This window comes from Podarcis pityusensis (genome assembly GCF_964106645.2).
Source record: "Podarcis pityusensis genome assembly, chromosome: 2".
NCBI classification, from domain to species: Eukaryota; Metazoa; Chordata; class Lepidosauria; order Squamata; family Lacertidae; genus Podarcis; species Podarcis pityusensis.
Window position 1 is genome coordinate 127742796 of NC_138029.1, and position 24631 is coordinate 127767426.

General features: G+C 43.4%; 2 protein-coding genes across 7 annotated transcripts in view; one reads left to right on the forward strand and one right to left on the reverse strand.

Annotated features, from left to right (window-relative positions):
• LOC308472100 (uncharacterized protein) overlaps positions 1 to 21024 on the forward strand; it is a 31718-nt gene extending 10694 nt beyond the window's left edge. For 2 of the 6 annotated variants that reach the window (XM_080996596.1, XM_080996597.1), the window contains exons 2-5: positions 4527 to 4608; positions 4883 to 4965; positions 7556 to 7682; positions 16321 to 21024. In XM_080996596.1, coding sequence (XP_080852722.1) covers positions 4527 to 4608; positions 4883 to 4965; positions 7556 to 7682; positions 16321 to 17942 — 1914 coding nt within the window. In that variant the 3' untranslated portion in view covers positions 17943 to 21024. Of the gene's footprint in view, positions 1 to 1956; positions 2191 to 3285; positions 3525 to 3839; positions 4335 to 4526; positions 4609 to 4882; positions 4966 to 7555; positions 7683 to 16320 lie in introns of those variants that run through there. The other 4 variants (XM_080996592.1, XM_080996593.1, XM_080996594.1 and 1 more) reach the window with 4 other exon arrangements.
• Positions 1 to 24631, reverse strand: part of LOC308465707 (uncharacterized protein) — a 109356-nt gene that overhangs the window by 48726 nt on the left and 35999 nt on the right. The gene's annotated exons all lie outside the window — the stretch shown is intronic.

Genomic DNA, 24631 nt, shown 5'->3' on the forward strand with positions numbered 1-24631 from the left:
AATAATAGTTTTTTATTTATACCCCGCCCTTCCTGGTTCAAAAACCAATTTAAAACACTGCATTTTAATGTTTTGATGTTGTATTTTAATCTGGTTCCTTCAGCTTGTTTTTATGATTGCTTGTTAGCCGCCCTGAGCCGGGCCTTGGCCGGGGAAGGCGCGCTATAAACAAAAACTATTGTTGTTATTAATGATCAGAGCAGCATGAAATACAGTATAAAAAACACGAATAACGATAAAATTCGAAAATAGTCAAAATTAGAGGATCCCCAGGGCTCCCGGAGCCGGGGAGGGCAGGGAAAGAAAAGACCGGGCTGAATTCGAATTCAAGGCCCGGCGGAAGGAGGTTCAGTCCTGAGGCCGAAGCCCCGCGCGCTCCCCTCCTGCCCCGCCACGCGGCTTCTCTGGCTCCGCCGCCGCCCCAGGTCTCGCGTGGAGGCAGGAGAGGCCTCCAGGACAGCAAAAAAGCCCGTGACGGGGCAGCTTTTCTGGCTGGGAAGAGAAATCAGGCGGGGGGGGGGCAGCCCCTCCCCAGCGCTGAGAGTGGGAGGGAGAGACCCCCCCCCCCCGATTCTCCGGCCTGAGATACATATTCCTAGTTCCCTGACAATAATGATAATAATGATAATAATTTATTTATAATAATAATTATAATAATTAATTTATACTCCACCCGTCTGGCTGGGTTGTGTGTTTGTGTGTGTAACGTGTGTGTGTGTGTGTGTGTGTGTGTGTGTGCCTTAAGCTAGAATGATTAACTTTGGCACAATTCTGCATATAAGAAACTTCACTCTCTCTCTGTTTTTTTAATAATAAATTTTATTTATACCCCGCCCTCCCCAGCCAGAGCCAGGCTCAGGGCAACAAATGCCAATAAAATTACAGTGGTGCTTCAGGTTACGGACTCCGCTAACCCAGAAATAGTACCTTGGGTTAAGAACTTTGCTTCAGGATGAGAACAGAAATCGGGCTCCGGCGGCGCAGCGGCAGCAGGAGGCCCCATAGGCTAAAGTGGTACCTCAGGTTAAGAACAGTGTCAGATGAAGTACGGACCTCCACTGTGAGGAAATTAAGAAATTTTTTGATAGTAGTACATGAAGAACTAAAGAAGGTGTTGAAAATACCAATAACAAAGAAACCAGAGACATATCTCCTTGGATTGATAGATGAAGAGATACCATGGGGGGGGGGAGAAGAATTTTTCTATACCTGTACAGTAAAATCATAATGGGGGGGACGGGACCCAATTTAAAATACAGGTTAAAATGCAATTTTAAATGCAGCCTCATTTTAAAAGTCAAAACCGTAAGGGGAGGGAAACATAAGGGTCAGACCGAGTCCAAACCAGAGTCCAGTCGGAACAGCTCTGTCTTACAGGCCCGGCGGAAGGAGGTTAAATCCCGCAGGGCCCTGGTCTCTTGGGACAGAGCGTTCCACCAAGTCGGGGCCAGTACTGAGAAGGCCCTGGCCCTAGTTGAAACCAATCTAACCTCCTTGTGACTTGGGACCTCCAAAGTGTTGTCATTTGTGGACCTTAAGGTCCTCTGCAAGGGGTTGGCAAGAAGGGTGGATGCGTAAAACACTCTGGAATTGTAGCTTTGAGGCTGGGAGGGGGGTGGGGTGGGGTCTCCTGCCAACTTCTTTGCAGGAAGCCAGGACTTTTAAAAGTGGCCTGATCCAGCTTTGCAAGTGGCAGGGGGGTGTGGGTGTGTTGTCTCTTTCCTTTGTTTTTGGAATATTTCAATATAGAAGTTTTTATATGGGTTGAAACAAAATAAAATAAAAAATTCCTTCCAGTAGCACCTTAGAGACCAACTAAGTTTGTTATTGGTATGAGCTTTCGTGTGCAAGCACACTTCTTCAGATACATCATGCATGCACAATTCATGCAAGTACACAAAAGCTCATGCCAATAACAAACTTAGTTGGTCTCTAAGGTGCTACTGGAAGGATTTTTTTATTTTTTATTTTGTTTCGACTACGGCAGACCAACACGGCGACCTACCTGTAACTTTATATGGGTTGTTATAATTTCTCGTATTTCTACGGCTGCATCTATTCCCCAGGGCGGGTTACAACCATTTTACAATTCCATATTAAAAAGAGTTAAAACCAAGGACAGTCACAGGAAATGGCTGGGTCATGAAAACACCTTTCTCAGGTGCCCAAGGCTTCATTAAGGAGTGGAAGGTGAGCAATTGAGGAAAGGGAATTTCCCAACCAAGGATTCGCCACCAAGATGCCCTGAAATAATAATAATAATTATTATTATTATTATTATTACTATTTTATTATTTATACCCCGCCCATCTGGCTGGGTTTCCCCAGCCACTCTGGGCGGCTTCCAACCAAATATTAAAATACAATAATTCATCAAACATTAAAAGCTTCCCTAAACAGGGCTGCCTTCAGATGTATTCTAAAAGTCAGATAATTGTTTATTTCCTTCACATCTGAAGGGAGGGTGTTCCACAGGGCGGGCGCCACTGCAGAGAAGGCATTGCAGTAGTCCAAGCGGGAGATAACCAGAGCATGCACCACTCTGGCCAGACAATTCGCGGTCAGGGTGGGTCTCATCCTGCGTACCAGATGGAGCTGGTAGACAGCTGCCCTGGACACAGAATGGACCTGCGCCTCCATGGACGGCTGTGGGTCCAGAATGACTCCCAGGCTGCGCACCTGGTCCTTCCCAGAGGTTACCCAGAGATCATCGGCCAGTGCGACCAAGGCGTGAGAGGGAAGGAAGGAGGCGGCCATTAGGAGCTCTTTTTACAAGCCCACCACATATGGAAAAAAAATGTTCCTTCTGCCGTTTTACACTTCCGAAACATGCTTGCATTAGCTTTGTACATTTTGGGCAACTTATTTGGTGTTAAATACCATCTACAAATCAGCTTCAGATAGTTTTCTCTTAAAGTGTAACAAGGAGCACATCTTCCACAACTTCTCTCATGAAGACACTTTTATATCACGTCCCACATCTCAATGCAGCTTTCACCATTTCATCCTTAGTTTCCCATTCCAGAAGTCTTTTATCCATCTTAGAAATCAATCTTCTTATAACCCCCTTTCAAAAACAGAGCTTTACTCGCTTTGGGTTGTGCGATTTCGGGTTGCGCACTGCACCAAACCCGGAAGTACAGGAACGGGTTACTTCTGGGTTTCGGCACTTGTGCATGTGCAGAAGCGCTAAATCGCACTTTGTGCATGCACAGAAGCACCGAATCGTGACCTGCGCGTGCGTAAATGCAACGCTGTGGGCTGTGGACACTGCGGGTCGCAAACGTGCTTTCCGCACGGATCATGTTCGCAACCCGAGCGTCCACTGTAGACTAGTGATGCTTCATAATACAGTCTTTAATTTGACCGTGCCAATCCACCTTTCTTTAATATCTGTTAATATTTTATACTTAATTCTGGGCTTCTTCCCCGCCAGGTAAACTTTGAGAGCTCCTTTGTTTGAACCATCCTGCATAAATTACTGTCGGGTTTGTCTGGAATAAAAACAACATTTTAGGCAAAAGGTTCATCTTAATTGCATAAATTATTCCTTGCAGTGAGAGTTTAATTCTCCCCCATCTTTCAAAATCCTTTTTTACTTTGCTCCATACTACAACATAATTACCATGAAATAAATTTGGTCACTTTCCTTCTGGCAGGGCTAGAGGCTTACTTTTCTTCCTTCCTTCTGTCGTTATTGTTTTTGTTTTAATTAAAAAAAGAGCTCAGAATCTGGGCTGTGGTCTGCTTCAGCCCTGGTTCCTAGGGAATGTTTTCTCCTCCTGACCGTGATTCAATTTTATAACAGAACAATGGATTTGTTTTGTCCGAATTGCTAGCACCTCCAATTTCAACAGACGGAACGTGGCAGAAGACTAAGGGGCTCCTTCTCATCTCTTGGAGACTTCCTAAGAGCAGAGATGGATGAGCAAGACTCAGCTGGCCCTGAAGCGGGCAGAAGCCAAGCCGTCCAAACTGAGAGCAGTGGGGGATTCTGGGAAAACTCCATGCAGAAGATCCTGGGTGAGGAGGACACTCTCTGCTCAGATGTGCAGAGCCAGAAGGTCAGGCAGTTCTGCTACCAGGAGGCTGAAGGACCCCGAGAAGTTTGCCGCCAGTTCCACCAACTAGACCATCAGTGGCTGAATCCAGAAAGGCACACGAAAGCTGAGATGGTGGACCTGGTGATCTTGGAGCAGTTCCTGGCTGTCCTTCCCCCAGAGATAGAGAGCTGGGTGAGGGAATGTGGAGCAGAGACCACTTCCCAGGCGGTGGCCCTGGCTGAAGGTTTCCTCCTGAGTCAGGCAGAGGAGAGGAAGCAGGCAGAGCAGCAGGTGAGAGAGACTTTCCTCTGGAAACTCCCAAGGGGCTCCAAACCAGAGGGAGAGTATCCCAAAATGTGGTACTAATGTCCCATCCCTTTATGGATCGGATCCAAGGAATGAGATCTGCTACCCCTCAAGTGTTTGCCTCTGCCATTGCTTTTCTAATCCCCATTTTGTTTTGAATCTTTGTTGCTCTTTCAGGGAAAGGATCTGTTAGCAGAAATGGGCCCCGATTCCTTTGATGCAGAGAGGACTCCGTTGGACACCAGAGAGAGGCCAATGGGTAAGGAAGAATGAGCTTTTTCTGTGTGTGGTCACATTTTGTTGATTTTGAAACTAATCCGCGGGTTCTTTTCATCCTTTTCGCAGGGGTGGGGTGGAGACATTTAGGGCCAAGAGCCCAGAGGTTTATTTTTACCCGACAAAATGTGAAATGGGTACAAAAGCCAAGATGCCCTCTGTAGGTGACACTTTTTCTAAGGCACTTAAGAGATGCTCTGCTTCACCCCCCAAGAGAAGCGTGGAGTCATGGCTTCTCACTTGCCTCTTTCTCGCAGGTGAGGGAACGATGTTGGTAAGACCTCTTCTTCCGTCTTTTCATGGTGGCGAAGGGGATGCAGCAGAATCGGAACCAGATCAGGTAATAATAATATATATTTTTTTATACCCCGCCCTCCCCGGCCAGAGCTGGGCTCAGGGTGGCTAACACCAATAAAATCACAGTAAAAACATAATGGGGAAAGATGGGGGGAGGGGAGAAAACCCCAATTTAAAATACGGGTTAAAATGCAATTTAAAATGCAGCCTTGTTTTAAAGTAGCTGATAAATCAAGACCATAAGGGGAGGGAAACATAAAGGTCAGAGTGAGTCCAAGCCAAAGTCCAGGCGGAACAGCTCCATCTTGCAGGCCCTGCGGAAAGATGTCAAGTCCCGCAGGGCCCTGGTCTCTTGGGACAGAGCGTTCCACCACATTGGGGCCAGTGCTGAAAAGGCCCTGGCCCTAGTTGAAACCAATCTAACCTCCTTGCGGCTCGGGACCACCAAAGTGTTGTTATTTGTTAAGGTCCTCCGTGGGGCATACCAGGAGAGGCGGTCCCGTAGGTAGTAGGGGGAAGGAGACTGGGGGCGTCAGGATGCTGTCAGTGGCTCCTGGCTGGTTGCTCAAGAAAGAATAAAGACAAGGGAAAGTTTCTTACAGTCCTTACGGAGAGAGGCTATAGAACCCAGCCTCTTGGATAATAAAAGTAACACAGCATTCTAAAATCAATATTCAAAAATCAATTCAAAATCAAATTCATGGCAACCACTGGTCCAGAGTTCTATGAGGATCACCAAAGGAGAGGGTGAGACTGTGCCTTGGCCAAAGGCCTGGTGGAACAGCTCTGGTGGAACAGTCCCGTAGGGCCCTAGTCTCTTGGGACAGAGCGTTCCACCAGATCGGGGCCACAGCCGAAAAGGCCCTGGCTCTGGTTGACGCCAGCCTAACCTCCCTGTGGCCCGGGACCTCCAAGATGTTTTTGTTTGAAGACTGTAAGGTCCCCCATGGGACATACTAGGAGAGGTGGTCCCGTAGGTACGAGGGTCCTAGGCCGTATAGGCCTTAAAGGTTAAAACCAGCGCCTTAAACCTGATCCTGTACTCCAGCGGGAGCCAGTTCAGCTGGTATAGGACCGGGTGAATGTGATCCCGCAGCGAGGACCCCGTAAGGGGGGGAAATGCCATTGTCAGGCTGGCAGGAGTTGACCAGCAAGAATTATGGACAAACTCCTCCTCCAGCCTCTGTCTCTCAGCTTCACAGTCAAGGGAGAACCAAGAAAAATAACCAACCAGCCCCCAGCTGCCAATTGCCAACTGTCCAATCCTTACCCTAATACAGTGGCACCTCGGGTTACAGACGCTTCAGGTTACAGACTCCGCTAACCCAGAAATATTACCTCGGGTTAAGAACTTTGCTTCAAGATGAGAACAGAAATTGTGGCATAGCAGCGCAGCAGCAGCGGGAGGCCCCATTAGCTAAAGTGGTGCTTCAGGTTAAGAACAGTTTCAGGTTAAGAAAGGACCTCCACTGTGAGGAAATTAAGAAATTTTGGATAGTAGTACATGAAGAACTAAAGAAGATGTTGAAAACATCAATAACAAAGAAACCAGAGACATATCTCCTTGGATTGAGAGTTGATGAGATACTTCGGGGGGGGGGAGAGAATTTTTCTATATGCAAGTGTAGCTGCTAGAATAGTGATTGCTGCTAGGTGGAAGTCACAAACTATACCCACAAAGGAGGAATGGATTTGTAAACTAAATGAATATTTAATCCCGGCAAAACTAACTGGCATAATAAGAAATCAGTTAAATCAAAAAATTTTAAAAGGAGTGGAAATGTTTTGATGAATATATGGCAAAATATTGCTCAAAAAAAGATACGCTAATATTCCTAGATTAAAATGTGAAGTACTGGATGGAAGAAAAATTAGTAATGAAAGATAATAATAATATATAGATGATTTGAGAAGATTGTAGAATGCAAAGATTATTGTAAATTGTATAATGTGGAGGAAATCAAGTAGGGGCGGAGGGAAGTGGGAGGAAGGAGAAAAGGATAATATGTTGGATTGAAGAAATAGAAATGTAAATGTATGGGGAGGAAATGGTCTTGGCTTTGGTACATCTGTATTGTAATGCAATATGTGAAAACCAATAAATAAATATTAAAAAAAGGAATGGACCTCCAGAAAGAATTGAGTTATTAACCAGAGGTACCGATTCTCTGCAAAATGCCTTCCCAGTGACATTACATTAGAAATACTAACACGAGGCAGTTGACAAACCATAGAAAACAGCGGCCACGATCCACCTAACCAGCCCCATCAGTTGCACAGTGGGGCTTTCGGCACTCTCCTCCCTGGGCTCTCATGTGCTCCTTGCAGTTGGCTTTAGGGCATCAGGTGGTGCACCGGGAGAGTAGAGAAGGGATATTTTCCGTCTCCCAAACGGGAATGCTTGAGCAGACAGAATGATTTGAAGAAGAACACCGTGTGGAGTTCCACCCATTTGCCCAAAGATTAAGACCCATCCTTAAAAGGAAGAGAAGACGTCACCTTAAACTCCCGTAATTGAAATGTACAGCAGTACAATCCCATCAAAACAAGAGAGCAATTAACAAGCAGAAAACAATGTCTAGCAGATCATCCTTACACTGCCTAATAGAAGACCTTTTTTCTTTTTCTTTCAGGGTCCGGTGAGCTTTGAAGATGTCGCTGTCCACTTCACAGACGAGGAATGGGAGTTGCTGGACCCTGACCAGAGAGCTCTGCATACCGAGGTCATGGACGAGAATCGTGACATCCTGGACTCTCTCCGTAAGGCTTTCTGCTGGATCATAATATCTGTTTTGAAATTGCATGTGTATCTCTATGTGATAAACCGCCAATATTTTGATGGAGCTCAACAAGCCTCTGGGATTCTAACATCCCCACCGTGAAGCCTGAATGGAGGGATTTACTCTGTGAATATTCTTCCTCCATTATCATCATCATTCAATGTCTATGCTGCGTTTCCACAGTTAAAACAAAGCTCAAGGCGGCTTACAATATGAAAAGATTTGCATAATTACAAATATATCAAAGTAGTCATGTTGTTGTTGTTTAGTTGTTTCGTCGTGTCCGCCTCTTCGTGACCCCCTGGACCAGAGCACGCCAGGCACTCCTGTCTTCCACTGCCTCCCGCAGTTTGGTCAGACTCATGTTTGTAGCTTCAAGAACACTGTCCCACCATCTCGTCCTCCGTCGTCCCCTTCTCCTTGTGCCCTCCATCCTTCCCAACATCAGGGTCTTTTCCAGGGAGTCTTCTCTTCTCATGAGGTGGCCAAAGTCTTGGAGCCTCAGCTTCAGGATCTGTCCTTCCAGTGAGCACTCAGGGCTGATTTCCTTCAGAATGGATAGGTTGGATCTTCTTGCAGTCCATGGGACTCTCAAGAGTCTCCTCCAGACCAGAATTCAAAAGCATCAATTCTTCGGCGATCAGCCTTCTTTATGGTCCAGCTATAATAATAATAATAATAATAATAATAATAATAATAATAATAACAATAATAATTATAATTATACCCTTCCCATCTGGCTGGGCTTCCCCAGCCACTCCTGGCAGCTTCAAACAAAATATTAAAATACAGTAATGCATCAAACATTAAAAGCTTCCCTAAACAGGGCTGCCTTCAGATGTCTTCTATAAGTCTGGTAGTTGTTGTTGCTCTTGACATTTTCTCTTCTCCAGTTATGCCTCTTCAAACAAAGATGAGGCTGGTCTGAAGTGCCCGGGCCTTTTAAAATGTAGATTTCAGCGTCATTAGGGAAGTTGAAGTAACTTCTGTCAGGTTTTTTTTTTTTTTTTAATGATATTTATTAGAAGTTTTAAAAATTACAAAAAAAAGGAAAAAAAGAGAAAACAAAAAAAAATTAACAGGACATACATTACAATACATAAAGAAAAGAAAACATAAAAAACAATACAATACAGCAAAAAAGAACAATAACATTAAAACACACATCCATATTCCATATCTTTATCTTTCATTTACTTGTTTCATCGACCTCCTCACACCTCCCTTTTTGTATTCTAATTCAATTAATTGTTTCAGCAAATTCTTTCCATCTTTCTCAATTTTTATTCTATAATTTATCTTAACGGTCTAACCTATTAATTAACTCAGCAAATCCTTTCCATCTTTCACTGTATTCTGTCATTAAATTACCTTAATTTATTTTAACCTTATCTTACCATAAAAAGCCTTAAAACTGAAACTTAAAACTTAATACTTATTTATACATAACTCCTTATATCATTTCTACTACAGCCATATAGTTTCATTCCAACATTTTTCCTAACACTCATTAATTTTACACTATTTCTCAAAATGAATTTTTAAAAACTTTCTTCCAATCTTCATCCATTGTCTCTTCTTCCTGGTCTCGGGTTATGTCAGTCCTTTCTATCCATTCCATCTAGTCCATCAACCTGGTGATCTTCTGTCCGAGGCTCTTAAGTCTTTTCCATGTCCCTTCTGCAGATCTTCTTCTTGTTTATACCTGCACTTTACTTTGTCTTTTGTTGATCTTTTTCTTAATTTCTTTCCTTTCTCATTGAGGAGTAGGTCTCGGGGAGACTCCAACCCAACAATATCTCCATCCCCCCTCGACAGGTCAGCCCACTCTCCACAGTCAGCATTGTAATCCAAAAGGTATTTGAAAGCATGTTTCAAAGTCCCTCCAAAATTAGGAGCCCCCACAACTCCAGACCCCCCCGGCCCAAAACCAAATCCCAAGAGCCGAAACGGCCCTGCATAGGGGGATCCATCCAACTTCCCATCTCCAAACCAAACAGTACTCCATCTCTCCAAATCTGACCCTCTCCAGGTTCAGTCTTCAAAGACTGCAGCTTATGCTCCTGCAGGGCCTCGGGTCTCTCCATTTGTGTTAGTTGAGGTTCAACAACAGCCTCCTCCATTATCTTCTGCATTTGCCCTGTCAAAGCAGATTCCTGGGTTGGTTCCTGAATGGTTTCTATATGCGTATTCACTGTTCGTCCAAAATTACTGACTGCAACAGTCATCAAATCCATCTTCTCATGCAGCTGCTCCAACAAAGCGCTTGTCTTGCAAAAAGCAAGCACCAAAACTTCTTCTAGGCACATTCTTGTCCAAGGTCAGAGTCTGGTCTCACGATCCTTAATCTCCACAGCTGTGGAATTCCCCAGATCGACTCCAGCAACAGTTTAACAAGCTACCTCTAGAGGAGACAATTTCTATTTGTATCCATCTTTTAAAAGCAGGTCCAACAAAAGAAAATTACTTTCGTTTTTCAAATACTTTGTTTCTTTTAAATGCAAAAGGCAACATTGGAATCAATATTATAATGAGTGTGGGGTTGCTCGTGCGTAAGTTGCCGCCTCTCCTGGCTATGTTGCCTTGTTAAACCTTTCTGTCTGGACAGCCCTTCTCTTCGTGGCTGCCTCAGTCGCTAGCAGAATCCGTCAGTGGGCGTTTCTTAAACCTTTTCCAACATAAAAGTTGTTTGACGCCCAGTCTCCTCCTACTCTCCCTGCGCAGAAGCCTTCTGCGCAGGGAGGGGTGGGTAGCGGAGGACCCGTGCTCTCCCCGCTGGTGTCCGGTGAAGAGTCCTGGAGCCCTCTCGCCGATTCCCCCATCTGCCCCCCTTTATCCCTGGTGTTGCGCTGATTTGCTTCCCCCTCTCTTGAGCTGCCTCTCTCCCTGCTGGGCCCTTCTCCAGCATCATTTGAGAGCCTTCCCTCCGCCTCTAGCTCCGATGTCAGTTCCCTGACAAATATGTTTCTCTTTTTTAACTATCTGTCAAAAGACGTTTCATTCACAGTCAATGAACTTCCCCAAAACGTCTGTCTCTGACACCCCGTTCCCAGGTTTGAGACGGTGGAAATTTATCTTTCTTTACTCTCTCTCCTCAGGCTTAAACAATCTAAAATTCCCCCTCCTCTTCTCCTGCTTCCAAGAGGGGTTTTGGTAGTTTTAACTGAAGGAAATTTAGTCCTTTGTATACGACTTTCCAGACTTTAGCTTGCAAAATTTTGCTTCAATCTATTTACAAAAGCGGAAGGCGGACTTCCTGTTTAGAACCTTCCTGCTTCGGTGCCAAATTAAAATATTTCATAGTCCAATTTTCCGTTCTACTCACGGGTAGTTGTTTAGAGTCCAATTGTCCACAAGAAAATGTCAGCGCTCTCCGGCAACGGCTGTGCGGCTTGACTCCGTAAAAGTAGCGGTTGATTCAAAACACCGTGCCACTCACCCCACTTCGCTTCGGGACCCCGAAAAAGGGTTTCCCCGCGAGTAGGGGAGGCGCTCTTGGTGTCAGCCGAATCCCACGTTCCCAAGCTTCCTCCGCCTGGGATTTTTGAAGGGTCTCTGCCTTCGCCGCGGCGGCAAGACCCGATTTTCGCGGAGCGGGTTCCTCTCGGTCAGAGCAACTCCGCCATTGCCGATGGCGCTAACCCGGAAGTCTGTCAGGTTTTTTGTTTTGGGTTCTGTTAAGTTTTGGTTGACCAGAGAGATAACTGACCATGGACTGGATTCCATGGTTGGGCCAGACAAAACCTCTCCCAGAAGAGAGTCGGGCCTTTGGAATCTCAGGTTCCCATATATATATATATATCTCAGTTAATACCAGTTAACAAAGGCAGTGAAAACTATAGTAAGGCCCCACATCTAGAATTGGGGGCTCAATTTCTTCCTGAGGACCTAATTAGTTTCTCTCTTGGTTTTTGTTTTAAATTTTTCTTGAGTTTTGCTTTACACACATCCACAGAAAGATTCCATCCACAGTTCAAATTAAATCTAAAAATAAACAAGTACACAAAAATACATAATAACTAAATATCTTTCCCTCCACCAATTACCCATGATTATTATTCTGAGTTATCAAACCTTGTCTTTTGAGTTGACTTCTGCCCACCACCTCAATTTGAGTCATTCTTTTATTTCCTTAACTGCCTTCTTTAGACGTTCTTCATTTCTTGGTATTAACTTATTTAATTATAGTAATTGTTTTGTCTTTGGCAAAAATTAATCAAAGCATAATAAATATTTTATTTGAGAACAATGTTTTTCTAGGTAATTTTTATAGACTGCCATTCCTTACTGAACTTTTGGCTTGTCCGGTAACTAATTCTTTCTGTCATTTTAGCCAGCTCAATATATTCAAATAACTTTATTTGCCGCTCTTCCTTTGTTGGAATCTCTTCCCCCTCCCGTTTTCTGGCTATGAGCATTCTTGCCACTGTAGTGGCATATAAAAATATCCTTCTTTTATCGCTTGGGATATCTGATGATAGTAAACCCAAGAGAAATGCTTCGAGCTTTTTGACGAAAGTTTGTTTGAACATTCTTCATAAATACTATCCCAAAAGTTCCTAATTTTCTTACATCCCCACCACATTTGTAACATTGTTCCTTCTGTCTGCTTACACCTCCAACATTTATTAGAATTTGTTTTGTACAACTTTGCTAGTTTGTTGTTGTTTAGTCGTTTAGTCGTGTCCGACTCTTCGTGACCCCATGGACCAGAGCACGCCAGGCACTTCTGTCCTCCACTGCCTCCCGCAGTTTGATCAAACTCATGCTGGTAGCTTCAAGAACACCATCCAACCATCTCATTCTCTGTCGTCCCCTTCTCCTTGTGCCCTCCATCTTTCCCAACATCAGGGTCTTTTCCAGGGAGTCTTCTCTTCTCATGAGGTGGCCAAAGTATTGGAGCCTCAGCTTCAGGATCTGTCCTTCCAGTGAGCACTCAGGGCTGATTTCCTTCAGAATGGAGAGGTTTGATCTTCTTGCAGTCCATGGGACTCTCAAGAGTCTCCTCCAGCACCATAATTCAAAAGCATCAATTCTTCGGCGATCAGCCTTCTTTATGGTCCAGCTCTCACTTCCATACATCGCTACTGGGAAAACCATGGCTTTTACTATACGGACCTTTGTTGGCAAGGTGATGTCTCTGCTTTTTAAGATGCTGTCTAGGTTTGTCATTGCTTTTCTCCCAAGAAGCAGGCGTCTTTTAATTTCGTGACTGCTGTCACCATCTGCAGTGATCATGGAGCCCAAGAAAGTAAAATCTCTCACTGCCTCCATTTCTTCCCCTTCTATTTGCCAGGAGGTGATGGGACCAGTGGCCATGATCCTCGTTTTTTGATGTTGAGCTTCAAACCATATTTTGCACTCTCCTCTTTCACCCTCATTAAAAGGTTCTTTAATTCCTCCTCACTTTCTGCCATCAAGGTTGTGTCATCTGCATATCTGAGGTTGTTGATATTTCTTCCGGCAATCTTAATTCCAGCTTGGGATTCATCCAGCCCAGCCTTTCGCATGATGAATTCTGCATATAAGTTAAATAAGCAGGGAGACAATATACAGCCTTGTCGTACTCCTTTCCCAATTTTGAACCAATTTTGCTAGTTTACTAGGTACTAAATACCATCTGTAAAACATTTTCATAATATTTTCTCTTAGTGTGTAGCACGCTGTGAATTTTAAATCTCTGATCCACAATTTTCCCCATGCGTCCATCTGTATTGTATGCCCAAAATCTTTTGCCCATTTAATCATGACTTCTTTTAGCTCTTCGTCTTTTACTTCCCAATCAAGTAGTATAATCTATACATTTTAGATAATACTGTTGCTTCTATTTTGTATTAATTCTTTTTCTAGCTTTGAATTTTCTGCTGTGAATCCATTTTTCTTATCTACCGGTAATTTTAAAGTTTCATTCAATTGATAATATTGCAGCAAGTCTGTCACATAATGCCTACTTTCTTCGAATTTATTTAACTTCAATTGATTTCCCTCCTCTTCCAATAATTATTAAAGGTTACCCAATTCTTTTCCATATGTTTTTCTTTACCGAAACGGCTTCTAACGATGAAAGCCACCAGGGGTTTTTCTGTTCCAATAGGCCTTTGTAGTTATCCCATACTGTGTATAGTGCTTTCCTTATTATACGGTTCAGAAAACCCCAGTGAACCTTCACCTTTCCGTAACATAAATAGGCGTGTTACCCAACTCTGTTGTCCAATCCTTCCCAATCCAATAATTTCATAATTTGCAAAATTAACCATTCTTTTAACCAGCATAGACATGATGCCTCATAATAAATCTTCAAATCTGGCAGGGCAAAACCTCCTCTTTCTTTAATATCTATAAGTAACTTGTTTTATTCTGGGCCTTATGTCCTGCCAGATGAAGGTTGATAAGTGTCTCTTCCATTCTTTGAAGCATCCTGCCTCGCCTATCACTGGGATTGCCTAAAATAGGAACAACATTTTGGGCAGCACATTCATTTTAATTGTGGAGATTCTCCCCCAAAAAGAGAGATTCAGTCTTTTCCATATTAATAATTTTGTTTATCTCTTTCCAAATCTTATGTAATTATCATTGTATAAATTTATGTTTTTCACAGTGATCCAAATTTCTAAATATTTATTTCCCCCCCCACACACACAATTGATAGACTAGATGATGACTGCAGTTGTAATTTGTCTTGCGCCTCCGTATTTTTAGCCAACAATTTAGTTTTGTCTGTATTCAATTTAAATCCTGCTACCTGGTCGAATCCGTGGATTCTTTCTAGAATTTTTGGTAAACTTTCAAATGGGTCTCCTGTTGTTTTTACTAAATCATTTGCATAGGCTTTTAATTTAAAGGCTTTATTTCTTACTCTTATTCCTTTTATCTCTGAATTTTCTCTAATTGTCATTTCCAATATTTCCAGAACTATGATAAATAGCAGTGGGGTTAATGGGCAACCGTGTCTGGTTCCCTTCTTTATATTGAAGCGGTCAGATATTTCATTGTTTATTATCAATTTTGCTGTCTGATTTTGATAAATTACCTCTGTGCTTCTCCTAATCCCATCACCTTTATGGTTTTTTTCATAAATTTCCAAGATATATTGTCAAAAGCTTTCTCCGCATCGACAAACATCAAGATTGCCTGCTAGTCTGGTGTCATTTCTAAGTACTCCAATATATCAATGCTTCTTGCCATGCTTCTGGTCCTTTTCCTTCTTTTAAGATCTTGTTCTTAACTGCTTTTAACGGTATTGCAAGTGAATCTTCTAATTTTTTTGTAATAGCATGCCGGCAGTCCATCTGGTCCGGGAGATTTTCCTGGTTTCGCCTTCCTTGTCACTTGATGGATTTCCATCATTGTTATCAGAGAATTTAAACATTCAATTTTGTCACTTAAAATCCTTGGAAATTTACTTCTAAAAAAATATTTTTCTATTTTATCACTGTCTTTTTCTGTTTGATATATTTTTTTGAAATAACTTTAATTTTTTATTTATTGCTTCTGGGTCATCAATGTTGTTGTTGTTTAGTCGTCTAGTCATGTCCGCCTCTTCGTGACCCCTTGGACCAGAGCACGCCAGGCCCTCCTGTCTTCCACTGCCTCCCGCAGTTTGGTCAAACTCATGCTGGTTGCTTTGAGAACACTGTCCCACCATCTCGTCCTCTGTCGTCCCCTTCTCCTTGTGCCCTCCATCTTTCCCAACATCAGGGTCTTTTCCAGGGAGTCTTCTCTGGAAAGACTCTTCTTCTTCTTCATCATCAATAACCTTCCCTTTTTCTTCCAGTTTCTCTATAATCCATTCTTTTTGTTTCTTTTGTAGTTACCATGCAAGCAGTCTTCCTGGTTTATTGGTGAATTACAAGTTTTTTCTGTTTTAATTATTTAATCTTTTGTTCAGTTTCTTGATTTATGAGTATAGAAAGTTGTGTTTGTAGCATTTTGATATTTTGTTTCACCGTCTCATTTTTTTGTTTTTCAACAGTTCTTTCTCATTAGTGTATAAAAAAACTCCTCATTACTGCCTTTCCTGTATCCCACACTGTATTTATATCAATTTCTTCACTTAAAATTTTCTACTAACTGAAAAATAGTTATTGGAAGTCTTTCTTATTTGGTTCTTTTTTCTATAGTCATTTTATCTAACTCTAATGAGGGAATGCCATACAGATCTCCCTGTAATACAATTTTTTAAAATTACTATAATCTAGCATTTTCTCAAATAATCTAGGGTTTGCATATATTATCACTCCTCTTTTTTTCATCCTGTCTGATGAGATAAATGCTGAACCCAGTTTTTTATTTATTAAGATTCTTATGTTTTCTGGCAATGTGTGTTTCTTGCAAACAAATAATGTCCCTTTCCACCCATTAATATGTTCGCTATTTTGTTTCTTTTCATCTTATTGTTCAATCCATTTACAGTCCAAGAAATATATTTTACATTCATCATTTAATTGTAATTTATTTCAATACTTCTTTCAGTAAACAAATATACCAAAAAATGAATGTAAAGAGAAAATTCCAGACACATTCCTAAACAGTAAAACCTTAACCTTAGATTCTCTTCTCTAGTCCTCTTGATCACCTGTTGAGTCTACTCTTTGCTCCGCTTTGTCTTTTTGTTGTAGGTGGTGATGAATTGGAAAGGGAGATTGACGAAATCTACACAGTGGAGGAGCCATATACATACATGGAATGTGAAGAGAACTTCAGCCAGAGCTCCTATTCTGCTTCCCAGGACATAAATCCCATTGGATTTCTCTATCAATACAACGAATGCATAAATAGCTTCATTTGGCAGGATGGTCTCTCGTCACAGGACACAACGCACAAGGGGGAGAAACCATATCTGTGCTTGACGTGTGGGAAGAGCTTCAGTCGGAAGGACCACCTTGTTTCCCATGAAAAAATTCATACAGGGGTGAGACCCTATCAGTGCTTGGAATGTGGGAGGAGCTTCATTCGTAGTTCCGCTCTCACTTCCCATCAGAGAATTCATACAGGGGAGAAACCCTATCAGTGCTTGGAATGTGGGAAAAACTTCAGCTGGAAGGAAAGTCTCACTTCCCATCAAAGAATCCATACGGGCCACAAACCGTATCAGTGCTCGGAATGTGGAAAGAGCTTTCGCCAGAGGGGCGATCTCACTTCCCATCAGAGAATTCATACAGGGCAGAAACCATTTCACTGCCAAGAGTGCGGAAAGAGCTTCACACAGAGCACTAGTCTCATGCTCCATCAAAGAATTCATACAGGGGAGAAACCGTACCAGTGCTTGGAATGTGGAAAGAGCTTCAGTCGGAAGGACCAGCTCACTTCCCATGAGAGAATTCATACAGGGGAGAAACCCTATCAGTGCTTGGACTGTGGAAAAAACTTCAGTCGGAGGGTGAATCTCACTTCCCATCAGAGAACTCACACAGGGCAGAAACCATTTCCCTGCTTGGAATGTGGAAAGAGCTTTAGTCAGAGGGTGAATCTTGCTTCCCATCAGAGAATTCATACAGGGCAGAAACCATTTCACTGCCAAGAGTGCGGAAAGAGCTTCACACAGAGCACTAGTCTCGTGCTCCATCAACGAATTCATACAGGGGAGAAACCGTACCAGTGCTTGGAATGTGGAAGATGCTTCCGTCAGAGCACCTGTCTCGCTTCCCATCAGAGAATTCATACAGGGGAGAAACCATTTCCATGTCAAGAGTGCGGAAAGAGCTTCTCACAGAGCACAGGTCTCATTCTCCATCAAATAACTCATACAGGGGAGAAACCATATGAGTGCTTGGAATGTGGGAAGAGTTTCACTCGGAACAACCAGCTCACTGCCCATCAAAGAATTCATACAGGGGAGAAACCCTACCAATGCTTGGAATGTGGGAAGACCTTCCGTGATAGGAGCAATCTAACTACCCATGAAAGAATTCACAGCGGGGAGAAACCATTTCAATGCCAAATTTGTGGGAAGAGCTTCACACAGAGTACTGGTCTCATGCTCCATCAAAGAATTCATACAGGGCAGAAACCGTACCAGTGCTTGGAATGTGGAAAGAGCTTCAGTCAGAGCACACATCTTACTTCCCACCAGAGGATTCATACCGGGCAAAAACCGTTTCAGTGCTTCGAATGTGGGAAGAGCTTCAGTCGGAAGGAAAGTCTCAGTTTCCATGAAGCAACTCACATGGGGAGCAACCAGTTAAATGCTAGTGATGTGGAAACAGCTTCAATTTCAGGAGAAGTCTCACTCTCCTTTTAAAAAATCATACTGGGGAAGGATACCAGTGCTTCAAACTTCTGCTAAGATGGAAAAAAACAGCAGAAAAACATGCTTGGCCTATCTCAAAAAAGGCCTCTCATGATAAGGACACCTCCCTCTTCTGGAGTACAATATCAGGCCTGCTGGAGAATGCTTGCAATCTTCCAGTATGTACTATCGGACCCAATGAAGGGATCCAATATCCTCATTCACTCTCTCGTGGGCAGGATGATGACGTCAACCAAATAACAGAATCTTTGGAAAACTTTCCATCCTGGCCTCCAGTATCTATAATCGAGGTCAAGTACCTTACTTCACAGTCAAAAAATAATAAAGCACCCGGCATAGACTGTTTGGCCCCAGAACTGTTGAAATCTAACATCGGCTGGTGGGCCTCCCTGCTGGCAGTAATATTCTCATTTATCGATTCATCCGGGTTATTTCCTGAAGTCTGGGCCACAGCTGCAGTCATCCCTTTATTCAAAAAGGGCCTTCCATCCGATCCGGCTAGTTATAGACCAATTCGTTTGCTACCTGTAATTAGCAAATTATATGCAAAGCATCTTTACAATGAAGATAGCTAATTAGATGGAGCTATTTTTGCTGAAGAGCAAGCAGGAATTAGATAAGGCAGATCCGCTATAGACCATTGCTTAGTACTAGCCTATTTTATAGATAAGTATGTTAAGAAACCAGGTGGTGTGCTATATGCAGCTTTCATTGATCTGAAAGCTGCATTCGATTCAATCTCTCGAGTAAGACTGGGATAAGTTGAACTCTTCAAGTATAGATAAAAGATTATTGTTATTGATTAAATGTCTGTATAAAAACGCTGTGCTGAAAGTGTGTTGCTCTACAAATGGGCAGCTCACAGGATCCGTACCAGCCACAAAGGCAGTTAAGCTTTGTTTAATTTATATATTTAATTTATATATAAATAATATTGTCCAGAGTTTAACATCTCCAGAGGATCATGCCTCTACATTGGCCACAAAAGCCGTTTCTATATTATTATACAGAGATGATGCGGTACTTCTATCTAGAACAAGAGTAGGCCTAAAAAGATGGATGAGGGCATTCTCAGGATACTGCCGAAGAGAACAGCTGGCTGTGAATTGCAAGAAAACTAAAGTTTCAAGAAATGATAGGGCCCATAGATGGTATATTGATAATTAGTTGATCGAACAAGTTAAAGTCTTTAAATACCTCTGCCTTGTTTTTTAGTCAATAGGGTCATGGGGAGCACATCAGAAATGTGCAAAGGAAAAAGTGTCTCGAAGCGCCAAAATTCTGTAATGCTTTTTCCATACAAAAGGTGGCGATCGCACACCATCAGCCCTTGAAGTGTTTAAAGCTAAACCCCTAGCACAGTTATTATATGGGGCTCGGATTTATAGAAGCTGTTCAGTCTAAGTTTCTAAGGCAGTTTTTTCCCCTGTACAATCCTGTGTTCCAAATTCTTCATTGTGCTTGGAAGTAACCCGTTCTGGTACTTCCAGTTTTTGGCGGTCCGCAACCCCAAAAAACGCAACCTGAAGCGTCTGTATCCCAAGGTATGACTGTACAGCCTTCAGCTGTACTTTAGGATCTATTTCAAAAAATTCCACTGGGGAAATGGAGGTGTCTCTGTGGAGATGGCAGTATTGAATCAGTAGCTCATGCGCTTCTGGCTTGCATTCTTTGTAAAGGTTTGAGGAGTGAGGTTATTGCCCCTCTGTTATTGTCTACGACAAGTCACTCAACCATTGCTACTGTGTCCTAGCAGATCAAGATAACCAGGTGACAGCAAAAACTGCAAATTTTTTAGCAGGGGCAATTAGAGTAAGATCTATTACAGTCATACCTCGGGATAAATATGCTTCAGGTTGAGCGTTTTCCGGTTACTCTCCACGGCGACCCAGAAGTAACGGAATGTGTTACTTCTGGGTTTCGCCGCTCACGCATGCGCAGATGCTCAAAATGACATCATGCGCGGAAGCGGCAAATCGCGACCCGCAGACGCGGGTTGCGTTCGCTTCAGGATATGAACGGGGCTCCGGAACTAATCCTGTTCACATCTAGAGGTACCACTGTATTTGATTATTGATGTAAACTTCCAGAATGTATTTTGTATAGTTAAGTTTTTACCCCTATCTCCAGTCCAATGTATTGTATTTTAGTGCTTGAAATGTGGGAAAGGCTTTATTAAAGGCACAGTAGTCAATGTGGGGGGAAACCGTTTCAGTGCTTGGAATATGAAAAGGAGGGAGAAGCCTGTGGGCTTCAGGCAGAGGGTCAGTCTCACAGCCCATCAAGGAACTTACAGGGGGAGAAACCTTTTTTCTTTTCTTTTTTTTAGAAAAAGCTTTATATTCTCTATTGAAAGTTCAGAAGTACATAATTACAGGTGCACAAAGACACACACAAAAGGAAAACAATACCCATGTAGAAAACAAAACAGTATAACAAAAAAAGTATAAATTACAAAAAAATTAAAATGTTATTGTAGTTAAGTAGCCCTTAATATGGTTCCAGATATCATTGAGCCATCGGAAGTCTACATTTATACACGACTTGTTCACGTGTAGCGAGTTTGTACATATCTTCAATCCAGTTGTGGAAGAGAGCCTCATTTTTATTTTTCCAGTTCATCTGTACCTGTCCTTTTGCCATAGTGTGAGTGCAGAGAGTTTGTTCGTATTGTCCCTTAGTTAGATTCCATGTTTTGGGGATATAATTGAAAAGGATGTTTTCCTCTGCAAATCTAGGGTTATTCTTTGCAGTTGTGTTGATCATCTCTTATTACCTTCTGCCAAAACTTTAGCAATGTACGACATTGTTCAAACCTGTGTTGCAGAAAAGCATTAACTCTGTTGTATCTCCAGCACCTAGATGTCTTAGATGGTCCTTTCATAAATAAGTGCAAAGGAGCCCAGTAAGTTCTAAATATTATTTTTTCTTTTATGTGCTTTATTTGAGGTCCAGAGATAACACAGTTTCCCATTATTTGGTCAAGATTGGCATATCCCACTCTGTATTTCATTTCTCCTTTATGAACTGTGTATTAAACTGGTTTGCTATAATAAACATTTATACAAGGCAATGGAGGGTCTTCTTTCGTAAGATAAATCAACTGATTTAATACCTCTGGGGTCTCTGAGGCTGTAAAAGTTGCTGGTCTGTAAAGAGCTGTTCCCCAAGTGTCTTCTCTGAAGATATTGCCATTGAGCAGTTAAAGGTTATTCATATTGGTCTGTTAGCATGGAATACGCATAGAATTCACCCTTCTCATCTTGTAGAGTGGTGACCAAGGGCATAATGTCTGCCCCTTTTGTACCACCCAGAGACACTATACAAGACTGCGCACTTTCGCCTTTACTTTTAAATATTCGTTGGGAACCCCTGGCGTTTATTGCCAGACAGCATAATGAAATCTTTGGTGTAAGTGACTCAAATATTGGTAACATTCACAGACGACATTGTTTTGTTTATCTCAAAACCTCACAATGCTGTTCAAGTATTAAGGCCAAATATAGATGTTCTTGGCATATATCTCAGGATATACTATAGGGACGTGGGTGGCGCTGTGGGTTAAACCACAGAGCCTAGGGCTTGCTGATCAGAAGGTCAGTGTTTCGAATCCCTGCGACGGGGTGAGCTCCTGTTGCTCGGTCCCTGCTCCTGCCAACCTAGCAGTTCGAAAGCACGTCAAAGTGCAAGTAGATAAATAGGTACCACTCCGGCGGGAAGGTAAACGGCGTTTCCGTGTGCTGCTCTGGTTCTCCAGAAGCGGCTTAGTCATGCTGGCCACATGACCCAGAAAAACTGTCTGCGGACAAATGTCAGGTCCCTCGGCCTATAGAGCGAGATGAGTGCACAACCCCAGAGTCCCTGACTGGACCTAACGTTCAGGGGTACCTTTACCTTTATACTATAAATCTAAATCAGAGTTGATGGTAATAGGAATTTAAGGGGGGGGGATTCAACTGTTCAAACAACACCAATTTTGTTATTCTATAGGCAACATTAAATATGTAGGCACAGCAATGGGTGTTTCCTAATTTAATTTTCAGAGATCTGGAATAATCTGCGAGCAAGGATGGGCACAGAGCTCTTGTCCTTTGACAACTCAGCAGAGAAGTTGACATGGCCTCTCCCACCCACCGTAACCCTGGCAACCTCCCCCCCCCACTTGATAGTTTCCATGTCTGGGCTATCAACACCACCTTTGTCAGGCCCTCTGGGCTGGTTGCCCTAAACGTAAGGCAGCTGTGTTTGGTGTCTCCCCTTAATACTCTGAATATTAGCGAATATTAGCAGAATTATCCCATTTGCTAAACTGAGAATTTGGGGGGATCTGCCCTCCCCCCATTCATAACAACACAAGGTACCCCCAATAGGCAACAGAAAATAATGCCCCCCAACCACACTGCCCTGCATTTTGCCAGAAAAAGGGGCACCCCTGGCCAGAGCCAGTCTTCATTTGCACACATCGGACACAAGGAGGAAGATTAAGCTGGAACTGAGATTCAGAACAACACGCCTTCCCCCAGGGGCAGAGTCTGACACCTTTTCCCAGGCCATGGGGACAGAGGACCAGATCTTGACCAGAGGAAACTTTTTGCCAGTATTTCACATATATTCCTAAAGCCTTTAGAGGTCAAAAGCAGCCCTTTGACCTGGACCCACAAACCGGTTGGCAGCCAGCGCAGTCAGGCCAGGATCGGTGGAATATCTTCAATAAGCCATATTCCCCCAGGGAGCAGCCTGGCCTCTGAATTCCTCACCAGCTGAAGTTTCTGCTCCGCCTTTGGAGACAGAGCTCTGTGTTAGGCATAGCAGTAGTCTAACCTAGAGGTTGCCAGAGCAGAGACTACAGAGGTCCAGCTCTCCTTGCCCAGATAGGGGCACGTCAGCAAGGTCTCGGCAACACGATGACCATGTACATACGCAATAAACAATATAGAATTCCTTCAAACCATAACAAGTACAAAATGAAATCTTTAGTCTCAAAGCCTCTGAAAATCTTTAATTGAAGCAAGGTACCAGACATTGTACAATGAAAGACAAATGGGTATTCAGCCAATACGATGTCCAACACTGAACAGAGATTCCGGATATTGAATCCTGTTTCATAGAATTCTTTGTCAGCGTGGTGGGAGGATATAGAATAGCTTCATCAACCCATCTTACTTCAAATGAATGTATGCAAATGAAAATATCAAATGCTGTGGAACAGTGCTCATGTAATAAGGTAGTCACAGATAGGGGCACAGCTGGGCCGCCAGCCGAAGCTGATGGACCGCAAAGGATCCAGGACTGGCCCCAAGCCACTGACCAGCTTCTCTGCAAGGCAAGACCCGGACGGCTCCAGCACATCCGTGGCCGCCTGGAGAAGGAGAGTTGCGTGGCCTCAGGTGCCTTACTCAGGGCTTGCTCACACTCACATGCACGCTCCCTCCCAGGCCGAAACTGCAGAGGGCTCTGGGCGCAAGGAGAAAGGCTTGGGTGAGGGGAGCAGGATCCTTCTGGATCCCTCTCCACAAAGTGGGTCGGATGTTTCGCCTCCCCTGACTTCTCTCTGATGGCTCCTAAATCAGAATGGGGTTTATTGGATGCTGCTTTCTCCCTGACCCCCAGACCCCTCGCCAAGGGGGCAAGCAGCGTCTGGACCCAGATGATGAGCGGAGCTCCTGCAAACTCATCCCCCTCCCTGGCTTGGCAGAGAGGAAGGGGGCAGCACCCTCTGCTCCCTGACTTGGGGGTCGCCCCAGGCAGCCCTGAAATTCTCCTCCCAATGCACTCCTCTCTGCCTCCGGACCCAAGGCGACCTGAAGACAACAACGAGGACATGGGGGGGGAGAGTGACAGGCCAGGGGGAGGGAGGTTTCTGCTGAGGGTGGGGGGCAGGGATGCTGGAGCTGAGATTCCTGCCTGGCAGGGGTGGACTAGATGCCCCTCAGGCTCCCTTCCAGACTCTCCCATGCTCTGCTTCTAGTGAGGGGGTCCCCTGCTTCTTGGGGGGGTGTCTCCCAAATGAAGAATCTCTGGGGGGGGGCATTCCTCTTGGGCTCCTGCCTTGGAGGGGGAGAGAGCGGGGCTCCAGTTGTGCTCAGCCTGCCAAGGGTTAAAAGGAACAGAGCTGGATTTCAAATCCAGCAGAGATTATCTTTTGATCCATAAAGTCAAACAGTTTTGGTGTTGTTGTTGTTTCATGTTCCTTTGTGCAACTTGTTTTTCTTAGGTTCCATTTCTATATGGAGTGTAGCTACTTCTGTATCAAAGCATAATATATTTTAAGATGTAATGTTAATGGTAGAAATGTACCATTTCATCCACAGTGAGCTTCACTGCTAAAGTATCATAAATTTTGTTTGGGGAATTCAAGGAGGCAGGGAAATCATTAACCTGCTGGCACGAGTTTAATGTTGTTTGGAGACCAGAACTCCCAGGAATTTCATATTAGCTATGTGTTTGTGTGTGATCAGCACACAGAATTGTAGGTGAGATTGAATAAAATGCGTCCCAGGAAATTCACTTTGACTTCTTATTCATTGTTTCGAATGTGACTTCACTTACAGATGAGAATGGACCATGTTGATTGCTGAATAATTACACCATCGTCCCCTCATTAATTTGAACAAGCCCTTGAGCATGAATAAAAGAGGCACAGCTCTGAACCTGTCGCCACTCATATCATGCTCTAGGAT